We start from the raw sequence: 22,144 nt of genomic DNA on the forward strand, positions 1-22,144 counted from the left end.
AGTAAAAGGGGGATTCGAACATAAACACACCTTCTTAGGGAATTAGATAATACTCTCGTTTATTTTTCTTCCATCAAGCACACAAACCCACAAAATGTTGATTAATAATATATATTTGGGTAATGTTAGTTTAGGAAACTTTTAAACGAGGATAAAGGTAATTTAGAAAATTTTAAAAGGTAGAATAGCGGTTTTGTAACTTTTGTTGGATTAAGAAATGATAATGGTATGTTTGTAATATCACTGTAGGATTATATCTGATGGTCATGTTCATAAAATTTAACGTTCTATACTTTATAGTAAGCAATAGATCATCATATATTAATTGGGGGAGGGGGCTCGAACTTGGACACATGAATGAGCTGCACGTTCAGCCAACTAAATTACTAAGTAATAAATAACTGAACTTATTCAAAATCTCTATTATTATTATTATTATTGATTTTTTTTTTTTTAGGATGATTATATATCTTGTACAAGTCAGACTATTTATTTGTCCATTTTGTGGCCACCCATTAGAACTTATATTTAATTTTGAGTGTTATTATCTCGTGCAAACGGTTCCACTAAACAACTTTGACATTTTATGTATCAATCAATATATAAAGGGAGATGATATTCGCACTCCATTTTTCTCCAATTGCATTACATTTATATATTTTTTTAAATAACAAGAAAGTCCTTGAATCTATTAATGCACAATTTATTAATTTATAATCTCGTAACGACCTTTATACAACTTTAAATTTTTTTTTTTTTTCCCTTATTTACTTTCTTTACTAATTTTTTTTCTTTCTTTTTGTTTTTTGCAGAGGTCCTCTCAAAGAAAATAATTTTCTATACTAATAATTATTTTTGGCAGTAAAAAGGGATAATTTATTCCATAGTGACAATTTTTTTTTATTTTTTATTTTTACAATCGAAAGATATATTTATGCAACAAAATTGACTTATTTTTTTTATTTTTAGTTTGTCAAAAGAGGTAATATTTAAGATTATAGTGCAAATGTTATATAAATTGTCATTAGCAATTTATTTTATTTTTATTATTATTATTTTTTTTCATAAACAATTTGACAAATATTTAGTTCTAAATGGTATTGGACTCGTATAAGAGTTTCGCACTTCACTTTGACACTTGACAATTTCATATATTCAATCTATATTTAAGTGTTTTTTTTTTTTTTTTTTTGGGTAAAACAATTCACTGGTCCAATTTGTTCCAAAGCGCAGTTGAACTAGCTAAGATGATCATTCATCGGTCCAACTTGCCCAATTCAAATAGGACTTTATAGCAAATACTTGCAGTTGAAATCATTTCAGACTTATTAACAGTTACTTTCTCCAGGAATAATAGTTTCGATATACATAATAATTAATTTTTGTTATAAATTTAGAAAAGATATAGAGTAAGGAGAAAAATAAAATTCTCCATTATTTTTTCTTTTTAGAAAACAATTAGGGTAAGGAGAAAAAAAAAAAATCTCTATTATTTCTTCTTTTATTGGTGCGTCTAAACTCAATGCATCTCTCTCTCTCTCTCTCTCTCTCTCTCTCACACACACACACACACACACACACACACACGTGTATATATATACACACTATTTTTACTAATACCCCACTCTTATTTTCACTCATTTCTTGTTCACAATTCACGCAACCTTAGAAACAATCACATACTGGACTTTCACATCGATAACATTGAGAATAAGGTATGGACCCCATCCCAACTACCCCCAAAAGGTGTATATATATATGATAATAATAAATTATTAGGTAAAGTGACCAAAAATAAAACAAAAAAAACCCTTTTTGAATTATTAATCCTTTGCAAGTAACTATTTTCAACTACCAACTGTCCCCTAAAGTTAATGATTTGTTACAATTCAAACACATCATAGACTATTTTACCATTTATCATTAAATTTGTCATTTTTTGTTAAATTATTTCTCTTATCTTTTCTTATGATTTAAATATTAATTATACCATTTATCTTAATTTTAGTTTTAGAATTAATTTATCATAAAAAAAGAAGATATAGTTATAACAACTATTTTTTCAAAATTATTAACTTATTATTAAAACTTCACTATTTATAATGAAATTTATTAGACTCAGTTTAAACTTTTTTATAGTAAAAAAAAATATTATTTTCATAGAATATATTCATAAAAATTTACTTAATAAAAAACCTTATTTTTAATAATATGTATTCATGAAAAATTAAGAAATTACATAAATTGTTTCAATAATTAAAGGTGAATATGTCATAAAATTATATGAAATTTTTTATAATTTATTTATAAAAAAAATTAAGTATAATTTAATGAAAAAGAGCATTACGATTATTTAATAAAAAATAAAAAATAATCCAAGCATGGATAGTTTTGTCAAAAGGAGTTTACTTGTAAATTGGGGCATCGGTCTTTGTTTTCTTAGCCTAAATTGTTAGTATTACTATGTTTAGAAAAGTATAAAAAAAACAGCGGACAATACGCTTTCTTGAAGTTCTCAACGAAAATGGTCCTGCGGTATCTGTGGCGCGCCAAAGGCAAGCTGGCCTTAACTGGCACCGCCCTGGGTGGCGGCGCGATGGCGGCGACGATTGCTAACTCCGACGACCCGGCGACGGCCCTGAAGCTATGCACCACCGTCCCTCTCCGCCTCATGCGTGTCTCCGTCACTGCCGCCACCACTGCTTTCGGTACAATTCACTATATATTGCCGTCTTCTTCTCATTGATTTATCCTAAGTATTAGGTTTAGGGTTTTTTGTTTTTGTTTTTTTTTTTTTTTTTTTTTTTGTTCCAAACCTATTTCTATTCGTTTCATTTATGGCTTACACTTGATTGTGGGATGTGATTGTGTATGTGTACATAAATCTGCGTTTTCATTTGGTTTGTTGAGTAGATAAATAAATCATTAAAATAACTTTAGCATTTTGATTGTGATAAGCCATTGAAAATTTAGATCATGAGAGGCATTTACTTTAAGTAGTGGAAGTGTCAAATAAATGCATGTTTTTACTCGAATAAGAGAATAAAAGCAATTACAGTGATCTGAATCTATTTAGGGCTAGTACTACTGGGCATCTAATCCCATTCGCTCCCCTAGCTTTTGTCTTTCTGTGTCAGTGTCAATCTAGTAGAGTGTTGTTTCTAATCTCTACAAATTCCACAATTCAGTCTCTACCAGAAATTCAATCTGCCCCTACCATACTCCAGATTGGTAGTTTCCCGAAAAGAAAAAGAAAATAAATTTTTTGAATTTTAATAAAGAAAATTATGCCATATTGAGGCTTTCTAGGTAAAGATATAAAATCTATTGTACCTGGTGATCCTTGGTTATGATATTCAAATATAAAATTGTTTCTCATCAAACAATATTACATTATTAACCATCAACGTGGTTGGTTAACATTATTTTAAACTATCCTCTCCAAGCTTTCTTTTTCGATCTATACTAGTTCTGCTTGTCCAAATGAATACTAGGACCTCAAACAGTTCAGTTATTAGTTATCAGGCTTATCAGCACGAAAAAATAGATTTAGTTTATGTTTCTAAAAGTTTACGTGCAATTCCAAATTTTTAACTATTACATTTTATTTTATTTTATTTTATTTATTTATTTTTTTTTCCTGAAATGTTTTCATTTTAGCGAACGTTGACAACGCATTGAAACAAAATTTTGATCCTTAGTGGGGATTGTATTCAGATTTTTGTATTCCTAAAGAAGAAATAACCAGCATTTTCTTACTTCCCCTCCCCCTTGAAATATTTAAATATATAAACATAGAATGAATATGCAATATAATCGACGTATCTTTATATAACCAAACCGTGACGGATTGTTATTAGATTTTACAAATGTATATGTGAATTAAAATTGATAATCGGATATGGTGATATCATGACATTTGTCAGGCCCGTTTGTGAGTTGGTCCATGTTGAAGTTACGGAAAGATGACTCAAGAGAAGAGATAGCTCAAACAGAAACATAATTTCGCGCTCTTCGTTGAATACATAGTTTTCAAGTTTTCACACTAAAATTATGGATTAAGAATCTTGCTGATTTTCCAGTTGATGTAGGCTAATAAGATTTCAGCTTGTGGTAAATTGACCAGATATACTGCTATCTGCTTGTTTCTCCCCTTTTATCTAGTTCAATATCTGGAATAAATAATTAAAAAATAACTAACATCCCATACTTTTTAATATTATTATTTTTAAAATGGGGAAATTTATAAGTTTAGTTGGTAATTTTTTGTAATGCATCTGGTATTTTGATAAATTTTGAGACTGAATTTACATTTTCTTTTAATAGATGAAACTTTGAATTGTCAGCAAACTCAGCCCATATAAAAAAGGAGGTAAATCATGAACAAATAACTGGATTTAGTGTTTAGATACTGACTGCAGGTATTCTAGGTTTCAGAGTTTTATTCTGGAACAATAGTTGGTAAGGATGTCAACCATTCTTGTGACATGCGGGCTCTTATAGACCTGGCTGACTCCATTTCTTTTTAATTTATTTCTTTGACAGAATTAGTACTTTGGGGAGAGAAAAAAAATCTCTTTGATGTTTTCTCAGGCTTTTGTTCCTTTATTAATATTTAAGTTGTAGGGTTGTTCTAGTAGATCTAAGACTTTGGAAACTATGCATTTGATTTTGAAGTATTTTATTTTTGTCATGTTGTTAGATTATGAATATTCATTGTGGGGACTACCAGAAGGTAGCATTGAGAGGTCAAGAGTTAAACATGAAGTTCACATCAGGGGTGCCCGCAGGCTTCAAGAATTATGTTTTCAGAATGGTGGCATCTATATTAAGCTTGGTCAACATATTAGTCAGCTGGTATGCTTTCACCATACTTTTTGAGGTATCTTTGATAAACTGGAATACTTTGTCTCTCATGTAACTCTGCATTTGGATTGAAGTCATTGGAATGAATGGAAAGAAAAGGAAAAGAAAGGAGGGAGAGCTTGTTTTGTTTGAAAACGAGGAAAAGGAAAGGAGGAGAATTTGTTACCCCTGAATTGAAATTATCTTATCCTTTTAGAAGTGGGATGATTTGGAAGGAAAGACAAAAAATTTAGTGACTAATATTTTTGAAACAAGTAATTCCCTATTTTCTCCTTTCTACTTAATAAAATATCATTTCCTTTCATTCCTCTCCACTATCTTGCCCAACTAAGATTAAGGGTTCCATCTATCTCTACCTGTATTTTTCGTAGTTATCCAAACAGAGGAGGGGGTTTTTTGTTTTTTTTTGTTTTTTGATAAGTAATAAATAGAGGAGGTGTTAACACTATACATTTTCTTTCTTCTATTTTGTCTTTTTTAACTAATATCATTATTTTTGTTTCTATCCTCTTATTCTTATCCAAAATGACTATTAATGATTGATGAATTATTATGGTAGATATGTAATTGTGTGTTGAATGAAATATATCTTGTATAGGAGTACCTAATACCTCAAGAGTACGTCCAGACAATGAGGGAGTCCATGTTGAATAAATGTCCAGTTTCTTCTTACGATCAAGTGCATGAAGTTGTGAAGAAAGAGCTTGGAGGGACACCGGATGAAGTATGTGTTATTTGTTAAATTGTTTCCCTAATTGTCCTGCATAGGAATGTTACCATTAGTGGATAGGATGCTTATCTCTCTAAAAATCGAGGTTGTCTTAGACTCTTTAGTTCCATGAAGGTCAAAGTGATCTCTGATGTCGTGTATGCTATAGCTGTATTTGTATTTATTTTGACTTATTCATTTGATCAGTAGAACAACTTAGTCAAGCTTCTCATGAACAGATTTTTGACGAGTTCAATCCTGTACCAATGGCAAGCGCTTCCCTAGCACAAGTTCATGTTGCTCGCACCCATGATGGGCAAAAAGTTGCTGTGAAGGTTACAACTGTTCCACAATTACTCCTAATAAGAACATTTATTTTGAAATGTTGTCTTATTTCTTCAAACGTATACAATTATGAGATAATAATTTTCTTATGAGGATTTCTTTCTTTTGTCCGACAATTTCCTCAATATTCAGGTTCAGCACACTCACATGACTGACACTGCGGCCGCAGATTATGCCACTGTGGAGTTAATTGTCAACACCTTGCATTCTTTTTTTCCTACTTTTGATTACAGGTTAATAGATGGTTTCTTTCCTGCTCCTTATTTTTCTTAGCTCTTTTTTTTTTTTTTTTTTGATAAGTAATAATTGAATTAAAAAGGCGTTCAATAGGGGAACACATCCCTTATACAAAAGTGGAACCGGGGTTTAAGGCCCCAAAGAAGCCGAAAAAATAATTAAATCTTCAGAAGAGGAACAGGACTTCCTTTTCACATAACTAAAAAGAGAGTGTATGATATGGAGTTTCAGAATCGCCGTGGACGATTCTTTCCCTTCGAACATTCTACTATTTCTTAGATTTTTTTATTGAATATTTATGTGGTGTCATGGGAATTTTGAACATTTGAACTTTGCATGGATACTTATACGACACACAAGCATGGATACTTATACGACATGCACATGTGCAGTTGTTACATATCTGTGTGTGCGTACTCCCATGTGTACTTATTTTCAACATACTGTTAACCTGAAGTGTACTTGAAATTGAAATGCAGGTGGTTGGTTGACGAAGTGCGTGAAAGTTTACCTAAGGTTAGCTGCTTAAACTTTACAACTTTGTAAAGTTTAAACCCTTTTTGGCTCATTTATAATGAACTGCATCTTGAGTCTTTATAAGTTGCTCTTTTTGAATGGTATTCTCTCAATGTTACATTTTATTACACGAGGCTTCCACTTTTCTATTTTTCTAGTTCTTTTTTATTAACTTTCATATGTTTTTAATTGTGTAAATTAGGTCCACACATGACAGAATACTTCTGCTTTTGATCTTTACATCATTCTGAAATTCGACTTTTTACACAACTCTTCAAATTAGCTCTATCTTTTGAAGTGATGCAGTCCATAAGAAGCTCCAGGAAAAGCAAATTGAAAGATAGGAGTAACTTAAGGAAATGACTCAATTTCATGCCATACCCACTTGAAACCTATTAGATTCAGTTGTAGGTTGTCTTTGGTTTTATTTTATTTTTCCTTTTATTGAGTTTGCTTCTAGTTTAATTTTCTTATTATTAAGTTTTTGGATTTAACAGTGTCCTGGTAATTTTAAACTTTGCTGAACAGGGACTACAGCAGGCCCTATGGGTCATATTTGGTCAGATTATGATATTGGCCTTTATTTATGGTTTTAATAGGTCCATGTAGGTTTTACTAGTCGAAGTCATTGAATTTTTAATTATGTGGCCAAAGTCCTATTAGAATTGGGATTTGTAAAAGTTCATATATTGCTATGTACTCCCTCTGTCCCATATTAGATGTCCGTGTTTAGATATTGGAGTTTTTAAGGGGACATGCAATTAATGCATTGTCCCCTTTTAAAATTACCAACTTGTCCTTTTTAGTTTAGATATGTATAGTTACCAAGTTTGAAATTTTTTGAAAATATAAAGGACAATGATGGAAAGATAAAGCTAATTTGCTTGACTTTTCAAAGTGGACGACTAATTTGGGACGTCTAAAAATGAGATAATGGACTACTAATATGGGACAGAGGTAGTAATTTTTTGACTTAATAGAGATCAGGTTTAAGATTGTCTTCCAAAGTTTTGAAGCTTTTTGTTTTTTGGATGATGCAATTCTAGCTCCAGTTGATAATGACTAGGGAATTCTAGGTGTGATGGACAGCACTTTATACTTCTTTTTTCCCTTCGTGTTTTCTGTGTCTATTAGCATTTGAATGCCATAATCAGATCATGTTTTACATTTTGCAAGGGTAATTGTTCCATTTTCAGTCATTCAACCATAGCAAGTCTAAGAAACCCAAACAGCAAAAGTTACTGTTCATGGCACTCAGAGAAGCCTCAGAATTTTCCCCCAGTTTTTATAAACTCAAAAAATCAATCTTCCAACTAACCTTTTAGCCATAAGAGCCAATGATAATTAACCCCAAAAAAGGGTCTATAGACTCTTTACTGCTGCCATACATCAATATTAGTCTTGTAGCTTGTAGAACATTCCTCCACAATTGTCCTACATCATGAAGCTCCAGAATTATCTAAATTTGATTTCTGATATTTGCTCTGGACTTCTGCAACCTCCATGAATTTTCTTAAATATATTCCTAATGGACAAAATCTGCGAGCAACCAAATTCGTAACTAAATCAACTGTGTTCAGTCTATGGGTACATTTTTGCAACCTTCGTTTATGATTTGCAACTTTTTCTTAAACCTTCTATATTTGGGTTCCATCAAGGGCACTCATGAGAACTGATAAAGATCTTTTGATGCACATGTGACATAGTAATATAGTTGAATTGTTGTTTCCTAGTGTCTGAAGGTATATATATGAAACAAAAGAAAAAAATTCTGATTAGAGAGCATGTCAAGAATACCAGTACTGAAACATGTAAAATGATGATTGGAACTGGTCTTCCTATCTAATTTGGTAGAATTTTTCCAGTGCATTTAAATCATAGACAAATGAGAGACTCTCTCAAGAAAAGGAGGGTTTTTTTGTTAACATTCTAAAGTAGAAGAGGAAAGAAGCTAAAATATGCATTCAATAATTGCAACCTTTAATAAGAATAGTAAAAACATGCAACACACGAAGCCATTCTGGAAATAGGAATGTAGCATGCTGATCAGGCATGATATGTATATAGTTTTGGTAAGATGGCTTATAGAAGGATGCCTTTTATATTTTATTTTATTTTTCTCTTATACACCCTATTAAACTAAGCCTTACCCTTACCTTTTAATTGGCTTCTCAAATCCTGTTTAACATGTACACTCTGACATTCGTGGTTAAGCTTTCTGCTCAATATGCCTTTTTTGTATTAGAGAACAATGCTCTTGACTCTTCCTAAATTTGACCTTGCAAAAGCACACTCTTCATATTATTTATATGCATTCATGTATTAAACTAAGCCTTACTCTTACCATTTAATTGGCTTCTCAAATCCTGTTTAATATGTACAGTGTGACATTCGTGGTTAAGCTTTCTGCTCAATATGCCTCTTTTGTACTAGAGCACACTGCTTTTGACTATTTCTAAATTTGATCTTGCATCAAAGAACGCTCTTCATATTATTTATATGCAGTCATGTATATATATTATTTTGGGTGGTGGTTGTACAGTAGTGATTGAACATGATAATTACGGATTGTCATTTTGTTCATGATAATTACGGATTGTCATTTTGTTCAGGAACTAGATTTCTTGGTTGAGGCCAAGAACAGCGTAAAATGTATGGATAACTTCAGGAAGTTATCACCTGATATTGCAGATTATATTTATGCCCCAAGGGTGCATTGGAATTTAAGTACCTCAAAGATATTGACCATGGAATTTATGGATGGTGCATTCGTAAATGATGTGAAGACCATTCAAAGATTTGGAATAAAGCCAAACGACGTTGCAAAACTAGTAAGTGCATACTGTGCATGAGCTTCGTGTTACATCTTTACATGCTGATTATAATAAAAATCTCATAGTCAAGTTAGTATCAACAATTTATTTATTTCAATTATCAATGATTGCATGCTTGGAGCATGCTGTTGAGTCAATTATTGACTCAAAATCCTTTTAAGGCTTGTTTTGTGATGGTTTCCACTGCTCTGTGTCTCGACATTGTATGCTTTTGACTATGTTTCAAGCATGGGAAAGCATTTAGTTGAATAAATTAAATAAGTTTGATTCCTCAAGAAAATTCAATGCTGTTTTTGTTGTTAACTGAGAGGAGGTTGATTTTAATTTCTGCAGGTTAGTCAAACTTTTGCTGAAATGATGTTCAAACATGGGTTTGTACATTGTGATCCACATGCTGCCAACTTACTGGTTCGCCCTTTGCCTTCTTGCAAGAGGAACTTTCTTGGTGAGAAATTTGTTTATTTGACATCATTAGTTGGAGCATCTTTTTGATAAGTATATATATTTGTAAGTTATGTTATATTACCAATTAATTTCCTTTCGTGGGTTGCATAAGTAAAAACCATGCTTATAAGTCATTTAAGTAGGGGAAGACGTTGAAATCTTTTTCTTTTTTTTTAATGCTTTTTGTGTTCTGTTGTATATTGATCATTCTACAAATTAGATTTTAATATTATTTTTACACTAAATAAATAACTTTTGGCAGATTGAAGTTATTATAGGACTCTTGCCAATATTTGTCATTCATACAGGAAAAAATATTATATATATATATATATATATATATATGTTTATATTTGGTGAGTGGTTGCAACGTTGACCAGCCCCATGCATGAGGTGATGTCTTCACAAGCACTAACTTTATACTGGGCTTAAATATTTCTGTATCAGAAGTCAAGAATTGGCAAGGATTTGTAGTCGGGTAATTCTCCCATGCCGTGCCCCACCTTTTTGTGGCCGGAAAGGTATACAATAATTAGAGTCGGGCTGCGATCACTTCAACTGTGATCTGCTTCAAGTTTGGGATTGGACAGGGTTTTGTATGGCTTGCAGTTCCCAATGCTGGCGTACCTTGTTATGTATGGTATTTATTTAAATATGGTATTGTTACAGCATTTACTGAATCGTGTTCCCAATTAATGGGCATCTTCTTATAACTAAAAGTTCACGAGAATCCCTATGCAAATGGAGAAGTGCAAGTGGAGACGACTGAGGGTTGCTTTGATGGTAAGAGTATGCCAAGGCTTGAACTAGGACCTAGAGGGAGGCGAATAGTTCTCAAAATCAAATTAACTACTTATAACAGAATTCAAAATTGAACTTTCACTGAATTCCAAATTTCAACTAGCACAATTAGTATGTAAAATAGTCATGGTGCATAATGGGGAGCATAAAAAGTATGAAGACATCCATACTGACACCATATTTTTACATGGGAAGCCTCAAATTAGCCTCTCTATGCTAGGATATAGTTGATGTATACTTCCCCTGTTTTTCAGAAAATTCATGGTCTTTTTATAGTGCTCTGAGGCTAATACGAATTAGTGTTTAAGAGTCTGAATCAGTTTTGGAAACTAGCTTTTCGCAGATGTTGATCGATCGACATAGGCTGATCAATCGAACCTAGTCCAATTCGAATGATGGAACTCCTCTGTCATAGTTCAATTAGATTTTCTGTTTTTAGAACATTTTAAAGCACTTTTAAACCTAATAATAAAGATCAAATCATTTAAATTGAAAATCCCTAATATGCTATATTGTTATGAAAGCATGCACATGAACCATAATTGGGTGAGTGCAGAAGTTTGAGAGTTGAATTACCATTATACCCTTGCATGAAGCTTGAAATCTCCAATATGCCTCTGGATAGAGGTAGCTCGACTAATTTAACTTTTAGAAACATAAAAAGAAAAAGAAAAAAAATACAATAATATAGGCACTGTTTCGTATGAAATTTGTTATTCTACGCCCTTTTGACCTAATAATAACCACTCTTATCTATAGAGAGATTTACATCACCTTCATGTGAAGTTCTGGTGTGGGATAAGAGAATGGTGCCAAGTTTGGTGCAGAATGATGGTGTTATTAGCCAAAAAGAAAAAAGAAAAGTACTTTTTATATATTGATAAAGGCCTTGTTTTTATTTTTTTTTATTTAAATACTCAACCATCATTTTGTATTTTCTGCCAAAAAAAAAAAAAGGCTTGTTTAGTTCTTGCACATTGAAATTATACCAGCAGAGCATTTATCCTCTATATAGGAGGTCTCTTCCCACCTTCCAAGTTAATTGTCTTTGGATTTTACTGCCACATGCAGCAGAATATAATAACAATAATCATAAAGAAACGGTAACAAAATGTTATATCCCTTGTCTGTCAATTATATTAATTCATGTCAGTTGGTGTCAGCTATGTTGTTATTAAGTTTGCTTCTACAGTTTGATAGAAGTCTTTATCAATGCTGGGCCTAAAATTTGAAATAACTTAAAGTTGTTATCGGAGTTGTTGCTTTTCAACTTTGAGTACATAATTGATCTGATAAGGCTGGCAAGCCAGCCAAAAGTTCATTAATATAATTACAAACCTACAATAATATCCTTGCTCTTTGCAAATCCTCCTCAGTGAGGTGTATGTTTCTAAGAATTTTTATTGATCCACCGCTCCTCAAATCTATTTGTTTGTTTCCTTTCAAATCTTTTTATACCAAGACTCGTATTCCATTTTATCCATATTAATGTGGTCCTATAAAGCTCCTCCCAATGTTAAAGCTTTTGCTTTGATAGTGTCTCTTGAGAAGATGAATATCTCTTACATTCTTCAGATAGATGTTTTATGGTTTTGTCCCTGGTAGTGGATTGTTTTTGCATTTCTCCTTTGTTTGACATCACTCCACCACTATACAGTGGAGTGGTCAATAGTCATTAAACTATGTAGTGATTTGTGTCTATCCTTAGTATCTGATATTTATATATTCATGATGAGCATTAATAAACACATTCACATGGTTTCATCTATAGCATCCTGGCCACTCATATTGGGATAGAGTTGGGATATATATAAAGTTGGTTAGGTTATAAAACTTGGATTTGCTTCGGGCTTATCTTTATGGGGTAGGAATGAAGTAGGGGTTTTCTCGTATCAAACGCACCTTATTATCATTCCTAGCATGCATGCCATCTTGCTTTCATTTTTATTATTTGGTATACCATTTTACTTGGTTTTAGTAAAATTGTGGATAAATATTAGACGGCTAAATTGTAGTATGACGAATTATGAATCTTTTAGTGAGGTTTGGATTTTCATGTCTTCTCATGTTGAACAAGTTTCTATCATAATTGTGAATGTAACTCCAGAAGGTTTTAAAGAATACAGAAAGAAAGATCAAGAAGGGAAAAAAAAAAAATCAAGAAGAATATTGAGATCTTTATTATACAATTAATACTACAACACCACGATAATTGGTGTAGAGAATTTGTCTCGAAAGAATCTGTACCTAATCGTTTTGGGGATTGCTGTCAATCTGGACACTATGTTGGCATGTTATCGAAGAAGATTGAGAGTTGGTGGATTCTAGGAGGCCCGATTCAAGAAGGGAAAGTGAATTGGAAATTGAGGAATTGGTGGAATTGTGATGCCTTGTATAGAATGGATAGTTCGTGCAGATGGTGATGAGGTGGGAACCGTGGGATGGGGTGTGTTGAAGACGTGTAGAATTGAGGTAAGTTGTATTGCAAGATTTTGATGGGGACTTCAAATAGGAATTTCCCATGGAAGGGGATTCGGTTCTCTAAGATGCCTCCCAAGGTGGAATCTCTTGCTTTATACGCAGGTGTGGAAGATAATTGACAATTTGATGAAAAGAAAAGGAAAAGTTCTCACTAATTGTGTTACATATCTAAGTAGGTGTGTAGTCGGTGTATCATTCATTGTATAGTGGCTACGGAAGTTTGGCCCTTGTATGCATGATGTTGGTCTATCCAGATTAGTGCCTATTTTAGTTAGTAATTAGAGAGGTGCTGGAGTTTAGCAAATGAAGGTGGCCTGGCATCCTGGACTATTATGCTTGATGTAGTGTGTTTGGGAAGGGAGGAACCAGGCTTTTTGGAATGCATAGAGGAGCGTTTCCATAAATCGAAAAGCATTTTTTAGGAGTTTGGTTTCTGGAAGGGTAGATTTTTGGATTTTGTAGAAATTATGGATTCTTAGTTGCTTTATAGTTTATAGTGATAAACGTGTTCTTGGTCAGCGTGTGCATGATGACGATCCTCTTTTGGCGCTTTTTAGTGTATTGCCTTTTTTTATCATTAAAGAAACAGTTAGTATTGTGTTTATTTAAAAATGTGGGTTATTAACATGGAACTCCTCTCCCAATCGCAGTTTGCTCAAAAATTTGGAGAATTCTATAAAACTCTCCGATTTTGGGAAACTAACAGGTACTGGATTTTATAGTAGTAGTTTCATGATGATCTTCAGTGAAGTTACTATAAAGATTGCCAAATTTGAACAAAAATAAAGGAACAGCTTCAAAGATAAGCCTGAGTGTTTCATGATGATCTTCGCTGTTCTCAATAGTTCAGTGAAGTTACTATAAAGATTACCAAATTTGAACAAACATAAAGGAACAACTTCAAAGATAAGCCTGAGCTATAGCAAGCTTATCACATAGGTTTCCTATATTCCATTCAATGTCTGTAGTCTCATGCACCTGATACTCTACAGAAAACATGTTCATTTTATCATCATCCTCATATGCTTGTGATCATCACCATCATCATCAAGCAAGTCTAAATGATCCTTGGCGTCGTGCTCGTTACAAGACCCTCAAATCCATGTCCCTTATTCTATTCAAATCTTTTCATGTCCTAAAATTGAAGTATATAATTTTGCTTACTTCGACAAGCACATTGTGGATGGTCTTTTACATCTGATGTCAATATATTTCTCTTCCCTCATGCAGGCAAGAGAAAACCACAGTTGATACTGCTTGACCATGGTCTGTACAAGGAGCTTGACCTCCCCACTAGAACCAACTATGCAGCACTCTGGAAGGTGTTTCATTTCTTTCCCTTGAAAATTTTGTATCCCAATCCCATGCTTGCTGTTCTTCTTGTTGACATAATGTCTTGACTTGTCTTACAGGCATTGATATTTGCTGATGCCAATGCAATAAAGGAGAACAGTGTAAAATTGGGTGCCGGGGAGGATCTGTATGCATTGTTTGCAGGGATTCTTACAATGAGACCTTGGAATAGGGTCATTGACCCATCTGTTGATCATCTGGTCCTACAAGGCAATGACGGTGATCGCTCTGAACTCCAGGTGACCGTCTATTAAAGGATAAAGCTTTTTCATCATATGGAATTCTTCACAAATATGTTCGGATGTCTTCTTTGATTTGAACTTCCCTGGCATTTAAATTGGATATTAATCCCTTAAAGTTGGGCCATTAAAGAAATGGAAACTTCCCACTTCTTTGAAATGGATGTGGCTACCATTTTCCTAGATTGCTGCCTCCAAATAATGGATTTAATTTTGAAAATTGAAATGATATGATAATTTTTCATTGCGGGCATTCAAATTCAGGGGGATCCTAAAGATTTCCTCAAGATTTAATGCAATATGGAGTTAATACTGTTCCAGATTACATGACTGATTTTGCTTTCTTTGGGCATTTGCATTAAAGAATAGTTGTATCTTATCTTTAGTAACTTTCCTCTTACAAGCATCACTCCATATGAAGTTTTGAGCTGCACACGATCCAGTTTGTGTTTATGTTGATAAATTGGATTAGCAATTTTTGAACAATTGTTTCTGTTGGTTAATGATATGTTCTTAATGACAGATGTATGCTTCTCAATATTTCCCTCAAATCTCAGAGCTTCTAAGGAGGCTGCCTCGAGTTATTCTGTTAATGCTAAAGACAAATGACTGCTTGCGGGCAGTTAATAATTCGCTGGTATGGTTCACTATTTATATTTGTTGCCATAACATTCTGTTATAATTTGCATGATGTCCATTGTTCAAGTTTACAATGGGTATTTTTCCATACCAAAATCTTAGAAATTTCTAATAATTGCCATGAAGCCTGATATTGAGGCATGGGGTGCTAATTGCGTAAAAATGGGATTGCGTTTGGAGAAGGGGATGGAGTTCGAGAAGAATGTTCTAGTTTCATTTTTCGTTTGGTCTGTGACTTTTATTGGTACGAAGAGAGAGATAAGTAGATGATGGATGGATGTAGATAAAGATATATATATATATATATAGAGAGAGAGAGAGAGAGAGAGAGAGAGTTCGATGGTGATTTAAAGAAATTCCTAACTTAAGCAACCTGATGACTCCTAAGAAGAATCCCAAATACCCTGTTGGCTCCACTTCCCTTATAGTGCCCATCTTTTCTCCCATAATTTTAAATTTTGTTTTCTTCCCACTACTATTTTCTCCATATTGGGCTAGGTGAAGTTTTAAATTCTCATGTTTTAGGAGTTTTTTACGGGCCCATTAATAGGTCTTGGAGTCGAGAGGACGGTTATGATAAGTTAGTCATGAGTTCACTACCAGTGTAAGTCCATCCTGAGAAGCTTGTACCATGCTTTATTATTCTCCTTTTTACTCTTCCATTTATTTATTAAAACTCCCTCTTTCTCGCTCTCATCATTGAGAAAAGCTTCATTTTCGTTGAGGAGATTTATAGGCTACTATTATTTTCCTCCTCCTCCTATCTTAAGCATGCTCATCTGTTTTATGCTATTACAATTTAAGGCATCATCTGTTTTTGTGATTACTTCTTTAGTTGGGAAGCAATAATTGTGTACATAACTTGAATTATCTTTTATCAGAAACTGTTCTGAATAATGGGGCTAGTAAAATATTGGTGATTCACTCTTTTACATTCTGACCATGCCTCTTGTACAGTTGCAGGAATCTTCTCTTGAGACGTTTCTTATAATCGGTAAAGTTTCTTCTGAAGCAGTCATTGAGGCGAAGAAATTACAGAATAAGTCGTTTTTACGTCGGTTTAGTGTTTGGTTGGAGGAAATATTGTTAGAAGTGCGATTTTTGGGAATGCAGATGGCCTTGTGGGTTTTACAATTCAGGAAAGCATTGTCCTTGTGAAAGCCATAAATCACATTGAAGACGCTCATTTGCAAGAAACCCTTTCTGTTTTAGTTAGAAACTTGCATTCTTTGTCGCGGCAGCTCATTTCAACCTTACCTGAATAAAGATATGAGCATTAAATTGAGAAAATGATTCTTTTCAAACAAAAAGGTGCATTCATTTTTGAGAAAGATATTCTTTTGCCGGATACATATAAACACCGTCATGTTCATTGTTGTGTGATTGCGTTGTTAACCCCATGAGTGGGCAAGTGATAGATGATGTATAACAAAGTCAATTATTGTAATGTCGAAATAACATTTTGGACTTCGATTTATTGTTTCAAACTTTCTTCCAAGGTTGAAAGATACTACACTTTGTAACGAGGGAACAAAATGTATTCATTCTTGGTCACTATTGTGTTTTACTTAAAATTTGGATGTGAATTTCTATCAGCAGAACTGGGTCCGTTGTTTACAGGCTATAACTTTTTTATTTTTAGTTGACACAGTGCACTGCCTGTGCATACCCTCTCCAACTAAGGGTTAGGCTAGTGCACGAGGCTCCCACCCGTCATGCGGGGTTTGCAACTTTACCTTTGCATATAGAGATGATGTTTTTTTTTTTTGGTTTCGAAGCTGTGACTTCCATGTCACAATAAAACAACTTTATCAACTACAGACATGTTCATGTAGCTTGATGTTGGTCTTCGAACTAAAGTCAAGTCCCAATAACTAGCAAACACTATCTGGAATTTTGATACCCTTCTGTGTTTTTTATTTTTTTCTCTGTTTCCAAACAAACAGGTGCATCAATTTTGTATGCTTTTCAGGTACAGTTATGAATGAATTGCATCCATTCGATTATCACACGTCCTTATCTAGTGCAGATTCTGCCTTTAAGAGGGTGTTTGGAGGCAGTTTCATGGCAATTGTGTCACAAGTTTGTGATATTGTACATCTTTTCTTTAATAAATTCAGTCCCACTATTTAGAACCAACCCAATTCAAGAAACCAACTACCACATGCGTCAAAGGAGGATGAGGGTTTATTGATGGTAGCAAAGAAGATGTGCATTGAAGTGAAGCGATGAGCAGTGATACTCCGATTTATTGTAGTGAATTATCAAACCGAATGATTTTAATTGGTAATTTATGCACAATACAAATAAGTAGAGGATCCTATTTCTTTATTTGTTACATAAATGACTACCAATTAAAAGAATTAGGTCTATCAATTTCCTGCAACAAATTAATGCAAGTATCATTTTTCATTTTGAATTTTCATTAGATAATACAATATTTATTATTAGATAATTTTGAACCATAAAACATTTTATTGAACCGAGTTCTACTACCTCTCTCCTCCGCCTAGTGGGAGAGACATTTTTTCTTTCGTTGCTGAAAGAGTGTCACTCTCTGTGAATTGTGATAGGACTGTATTAAAAATGAAAGACGCTTGAATCAGATGGACGATTGACTTAGGAATTAATCGGACCATTTAGTAATTTCTCAGAATGAGAGGAATGTACAATGACATGTAGTGCTGTGGAGCCCATTTGATAGATGATCCAATTGAGAGATTCCAAGGGTACCTCGGGTATGACATATGCAAAAAATATATACAGTATATATTTGATTAGTAATAGCATTTAATGCACTTAAAATTAGGTGAAAAAGTTGTTGTTAACAGTGCTTCATAAAAAAATATATATTAAAAAAAAATAATAATAATAAAGTTGTTAATGGTACATAAATTTGCGGTAATCGAAAAAACAATTGGAGGTAACCAATAATTTATTTTTGATTGAATGAACAATTTTCGAGCAACTATGATTTTCAATTTCCAAACTATCCTCTGATGTTACAACCATTTGCTTTTAATTTCAAATCCTATCGCATAGGAGTTTGGTGAGTAATGGGTAGGAGGTGGGGCCACCAATATTCAGTTTGCACCGGAAAGGTCTTATTAATCAAAATAATACGTCTTAAATTAATTGTTATTCAATGCAGGTGTGTGCTTTCTTTATCAGGGAAAAAATCCTAGGTACTATGCTAGTCAAAAAGAAGAAATTTATTTTAGTGACACTACATTCGTCTCATATTATTCATCTCAAAAAATTTGACTCATAATTTTTGTAAGTCAAGATTTATAAATTGAACATCTAATATGATACGTATATAAACATATAAAAGAAATACGATTAAAAATAATATAAAATAACTTAAAAATAAAAAATAATTAGTTTTCGACGTGAACAACTAATATGGGACAGAGGAAATATTAAAAGAGAATTGTTACTAACTTCACATTTGATCCATTCACTTCTTAAATTTATCAAATAAAAGACTATTTTGCCCTTATCTTTTTTAGGGTCTTTTCAAATAAATCCTATATAAGAGATAAAAAGTAAACTTGTAATTTTAATTATTAAAATTAAAAAGTAGAGAGTGGTCCAAAAAGCAAATAGTTGGTGAGGTTAGCTTCCCTAGTCGTCCCCTAATCCAAGTGGGACCCATTTGTTGCATCTAATAAATGGAGTAGATTGTGTCAAAAAAAAAAAAAGTGTAAATATCATTTTCCAAGAACATTTTAGGACAAGATTCTTTATAACAATTTCACCCCAAAAAAAAATACAAAACATGTCATATAACAAGCAACCATTCATTAATCTTCAAAGCTTTTGTTTTTGTTTTTGTTTTTTTAATTTATTTTTATTTATAATTCTTTTCATTCAGATTCAACGTTAATACAAGAATTCTAATATTTTTTTTTAGAGGACTGCTAAATACAGTTGCAAATTCACAGTCGCACTTCCTATTGGATAGCTTTAAATGAATTCAATTTTCTATCTTCTTACAGTTGGGTTTTAAATGGATTTGACTTCTTTGTTTTTTACAATTGTGTTTTAAATGGAAGCAACCGCTAATTGGTTGAAAAACCCAATCATAGAAATTGTAATTAATTCCTCATTTTTATTTTTTGAAACTATAAAACTTTAACTTTTAAAACCAAATTATCCTTTTTTATTTTATTTTATTTTTATTTTTTTCTGTCCTACTTGTACGTATATATGTGTGTGTGTATATATATAACCTTCATTCTTCTTTGTTTACCTATCTTATTTTTTTCTCTCTCTTTTTCAATTGTTTTTAAACTATATATATATGTTCACTGTGTGAATGGTTTCTCACTGTTTCATCTTCTTTAGATAAAGAGAGAGAAAAAAAAAAAAAATTATAAATTTTTGTGAATTGATTGCTTTTATTTTTTTATTTTTTATTTTCAATTCTTTTATTTTATATATACATATATATATATGTAGTAGTTAACCACTGTGAATAGATTAGAAAACGATACTTCTCTTATCTCATATTAACTAAAACTCAAATTTTATAATATTACTTCAATTAAAACTCAATCTCCTAAATATCATACAGTTATTTCAATTAAATTACAAAAAATCCAATAAAAAATCCATCAAAGTGGAACATATATATATATATATATATATATATATATATAAAAGACAAGTGAACAAAAAAGAAAGAAAGAAAGTAAAGAATAAAGTATAGCCATATATATCCAAGAAAGAAAGACGAAAAAAAAGAAGACAATTGTTAAAAAATAAAAAATAAATAAAGTTAAATATATGTAACAAAGGAAAGAAGAAAGGTTATTAGGTAGAAAGAAAGAGAAAATAATTTTAAAAAGTAATTTGGTCATAAAGTTAAAGTTTTATAATTCAAAAAAAAAATAGGAACGACACATTAATTACAACTTATTTTTTAACCAATTCACAATCACTTCCATTTAAAACACAACCGTAAAAAATGAAAAAGTCAAATCCATTTAAAACCCAACTGTAAAAAGATAAAAAGTTAAATTCATTTAAAGCTATCCAATAAGAAGTGTGACTGTGGATCCACAGTCGCAAATACGACTGGCACTCCTCTTCTTTTTACTTTCGAAAAGAGACATCTTCTGATTTTTGTCTCCGAATCCGAAAACTTTCGACTCAGAATCCGTATCACGGACTCGGACTCAAAACATAATGCAGAAGTTGACTTTCAGATTCTGTATCACTGACTCAGAAAATAATTCATAAATTGACTTTTGTAAGTTGGTTGGCCAACTCCTTTGCAAGAGGGACAAAATGCAGGCTGTACAAGCTGACTGGTTTGAAATCATGATAATCAGGGCAATGCATGATCCAACGGTCAGAATTCAACAGGGAGCAACTTTAAATTTGAATGGAGGGAGGGCAGTGGTAGTGGTAGTGGTGGTGGTGGTGGTGGTGCTGAGTGGTTCCAACAAAGCGTGGTAATGGGGGGAGGGAGTAGAGAGAGCCATTAATGGTGGGAGCTTTTATTAGATGTGGGTGTGTGACTCTATTTACCATTCCCATTTTCTCTCTCCATCACCCAATTTTGTCTGGTCCTTTTTAATTCCTAAATTTATAATACTACTATCAATTTCTCTTTTCAGATTATGGATCAACCACCTTGTACCAACCCATCATTTGAAAAGATGTATCTGTATTGATTTTTTTTTTTCAAATATTAGTTGGTGTCCTAACTAGTTCCCTGAACGCTAATGCACTTACAATTCTATGAAATACTTAATTGACCGAGAAATTATTAAATGATTTTGACTTATTTAATATTTGACGAATTAATTCAATTAAAACCGTGAGATGATAATATTTAGTAATATGTTAAATACTATCTTGTGAGGCTGTTTTTTGAATTCAAAAATTTGTATTTAACTAGTTCATTAAGTATTAATGGTCAAGAACTATCTAATATTTTCTAAGTATATCATTACTTTAAATAATTTACAACTTGTCATTGTAATATATATTCAAGGAATAATGATATTGACTGTAGACAATGGAAAAACCATTTTTTTGACTTCTACCTTTTTTTTTTCTTCCTATAAATGGAATAACAAAGTTGTTCATCGACATCAACAATCTCAAAAATACTCTTAAATTTCACTTTTTAATGGTAACTTGACTATATATATATATATAGTGAAGTTCAGTAAATATTGGTACTTAAGGAAGATATTTTAATTGAGAGATAAAATTTGGAACTCTAAGAAATTACAAAAAAAAAGACAAAAACAAAATAGAAAGAATCTAAATTATCTTATAATTCTTATTATAAGAAGTGCATATTTTTTATTATTATTATATATATATATTTTAAACTTTACAAGGCTATTTATGCAGTAGTGATATGTTCATGCATGATGCATTATATTAAAAGTGACGGATCGGAAACGAATCTAACTCTTTGCCAGGTTCTTATTAAAATATTTTTAATTTTTACTTTTGTTTTTAATGAAAAACTTCACATTTTTTGGATAAGAAATATTCTCGCATGGTAGATTTTAATTGTAGATTAACCACCAACATCTACCCTTGACTATCCATCCGGTCTTTAAGATACGGGGTATTGTTTGGATTTAAAAAAGAAGGGAAAAAAATGATTTAAGACGGACCCACTTCATTTCATTGTCTTATTTATTTAAAAA

At 32.2% G+C, this 22,144-nt stretch overlaps 1 protein-coding gene across 2 annotated transcripts; it reads left to right on the plus strand.

Moving 5' to 3' along the window:
* The first annotated feature begins 2,471 nt into the window (after nt 1-2,471).
* On the plus strand, nt 2,472-17,038 carry LOC132312411 (putative ABC1 protein At2g40090). Of its 2 annotated transcripts, none has more exons than XM_059810777.1 (12): nt 2,472-2,708; nt 4,703-4,857; nt 5,465-5,590; nt 5,815-5,910; nt 6,053-6,153; nt 6,637-6,673; nt 9,286-9,504; nt 9,841-9,952; nt 14,464-14,555; nt 14,646-14,825; nt 15,349-15,462; nt 16,422-17,038. In XM_059810777.1, exons 1-12 carry the CDS (start codon nt 2,525-2,527, stop codon nt 16,620-16,622), a joined length of 1,617 nt encoding a protein of 538 aa, XP_059666760.1. In that variant the 5' UTR covers nt 2,472-2,524; the 3' UTR covers nt 16,623-17,038. The 2 variants fall into 2 exon arrangements, with proteins under 2 accessions (XP_059666760.1, XP_059666761.1); XM_059810778.1 differs by having other exon boundaries at nt 2,572-2,708; nt 4,703-4,882.
* Nucleotides 17,039-22,144: the final 5,106 nt, after the last annotated feature.

This window comes from Cornus florida, unplaced genomic scaffold (genome assembly GCF_030987335.1).
Source record: "Cornus florida cultivar Cherokee Brave unplaced genomic scaffold, ASM3098733v1 CherokeeBrave_3.0.0_Hap2_Chr06, whole genome shotgun sequence".
NCBI classification, from domain to species: domain Eukaryota; kingdom Viridiplantae; phylum Streptophyta; class Magnoliopsida; order Cornales; family Cornaceae; genus Cornus; species Cornus florida.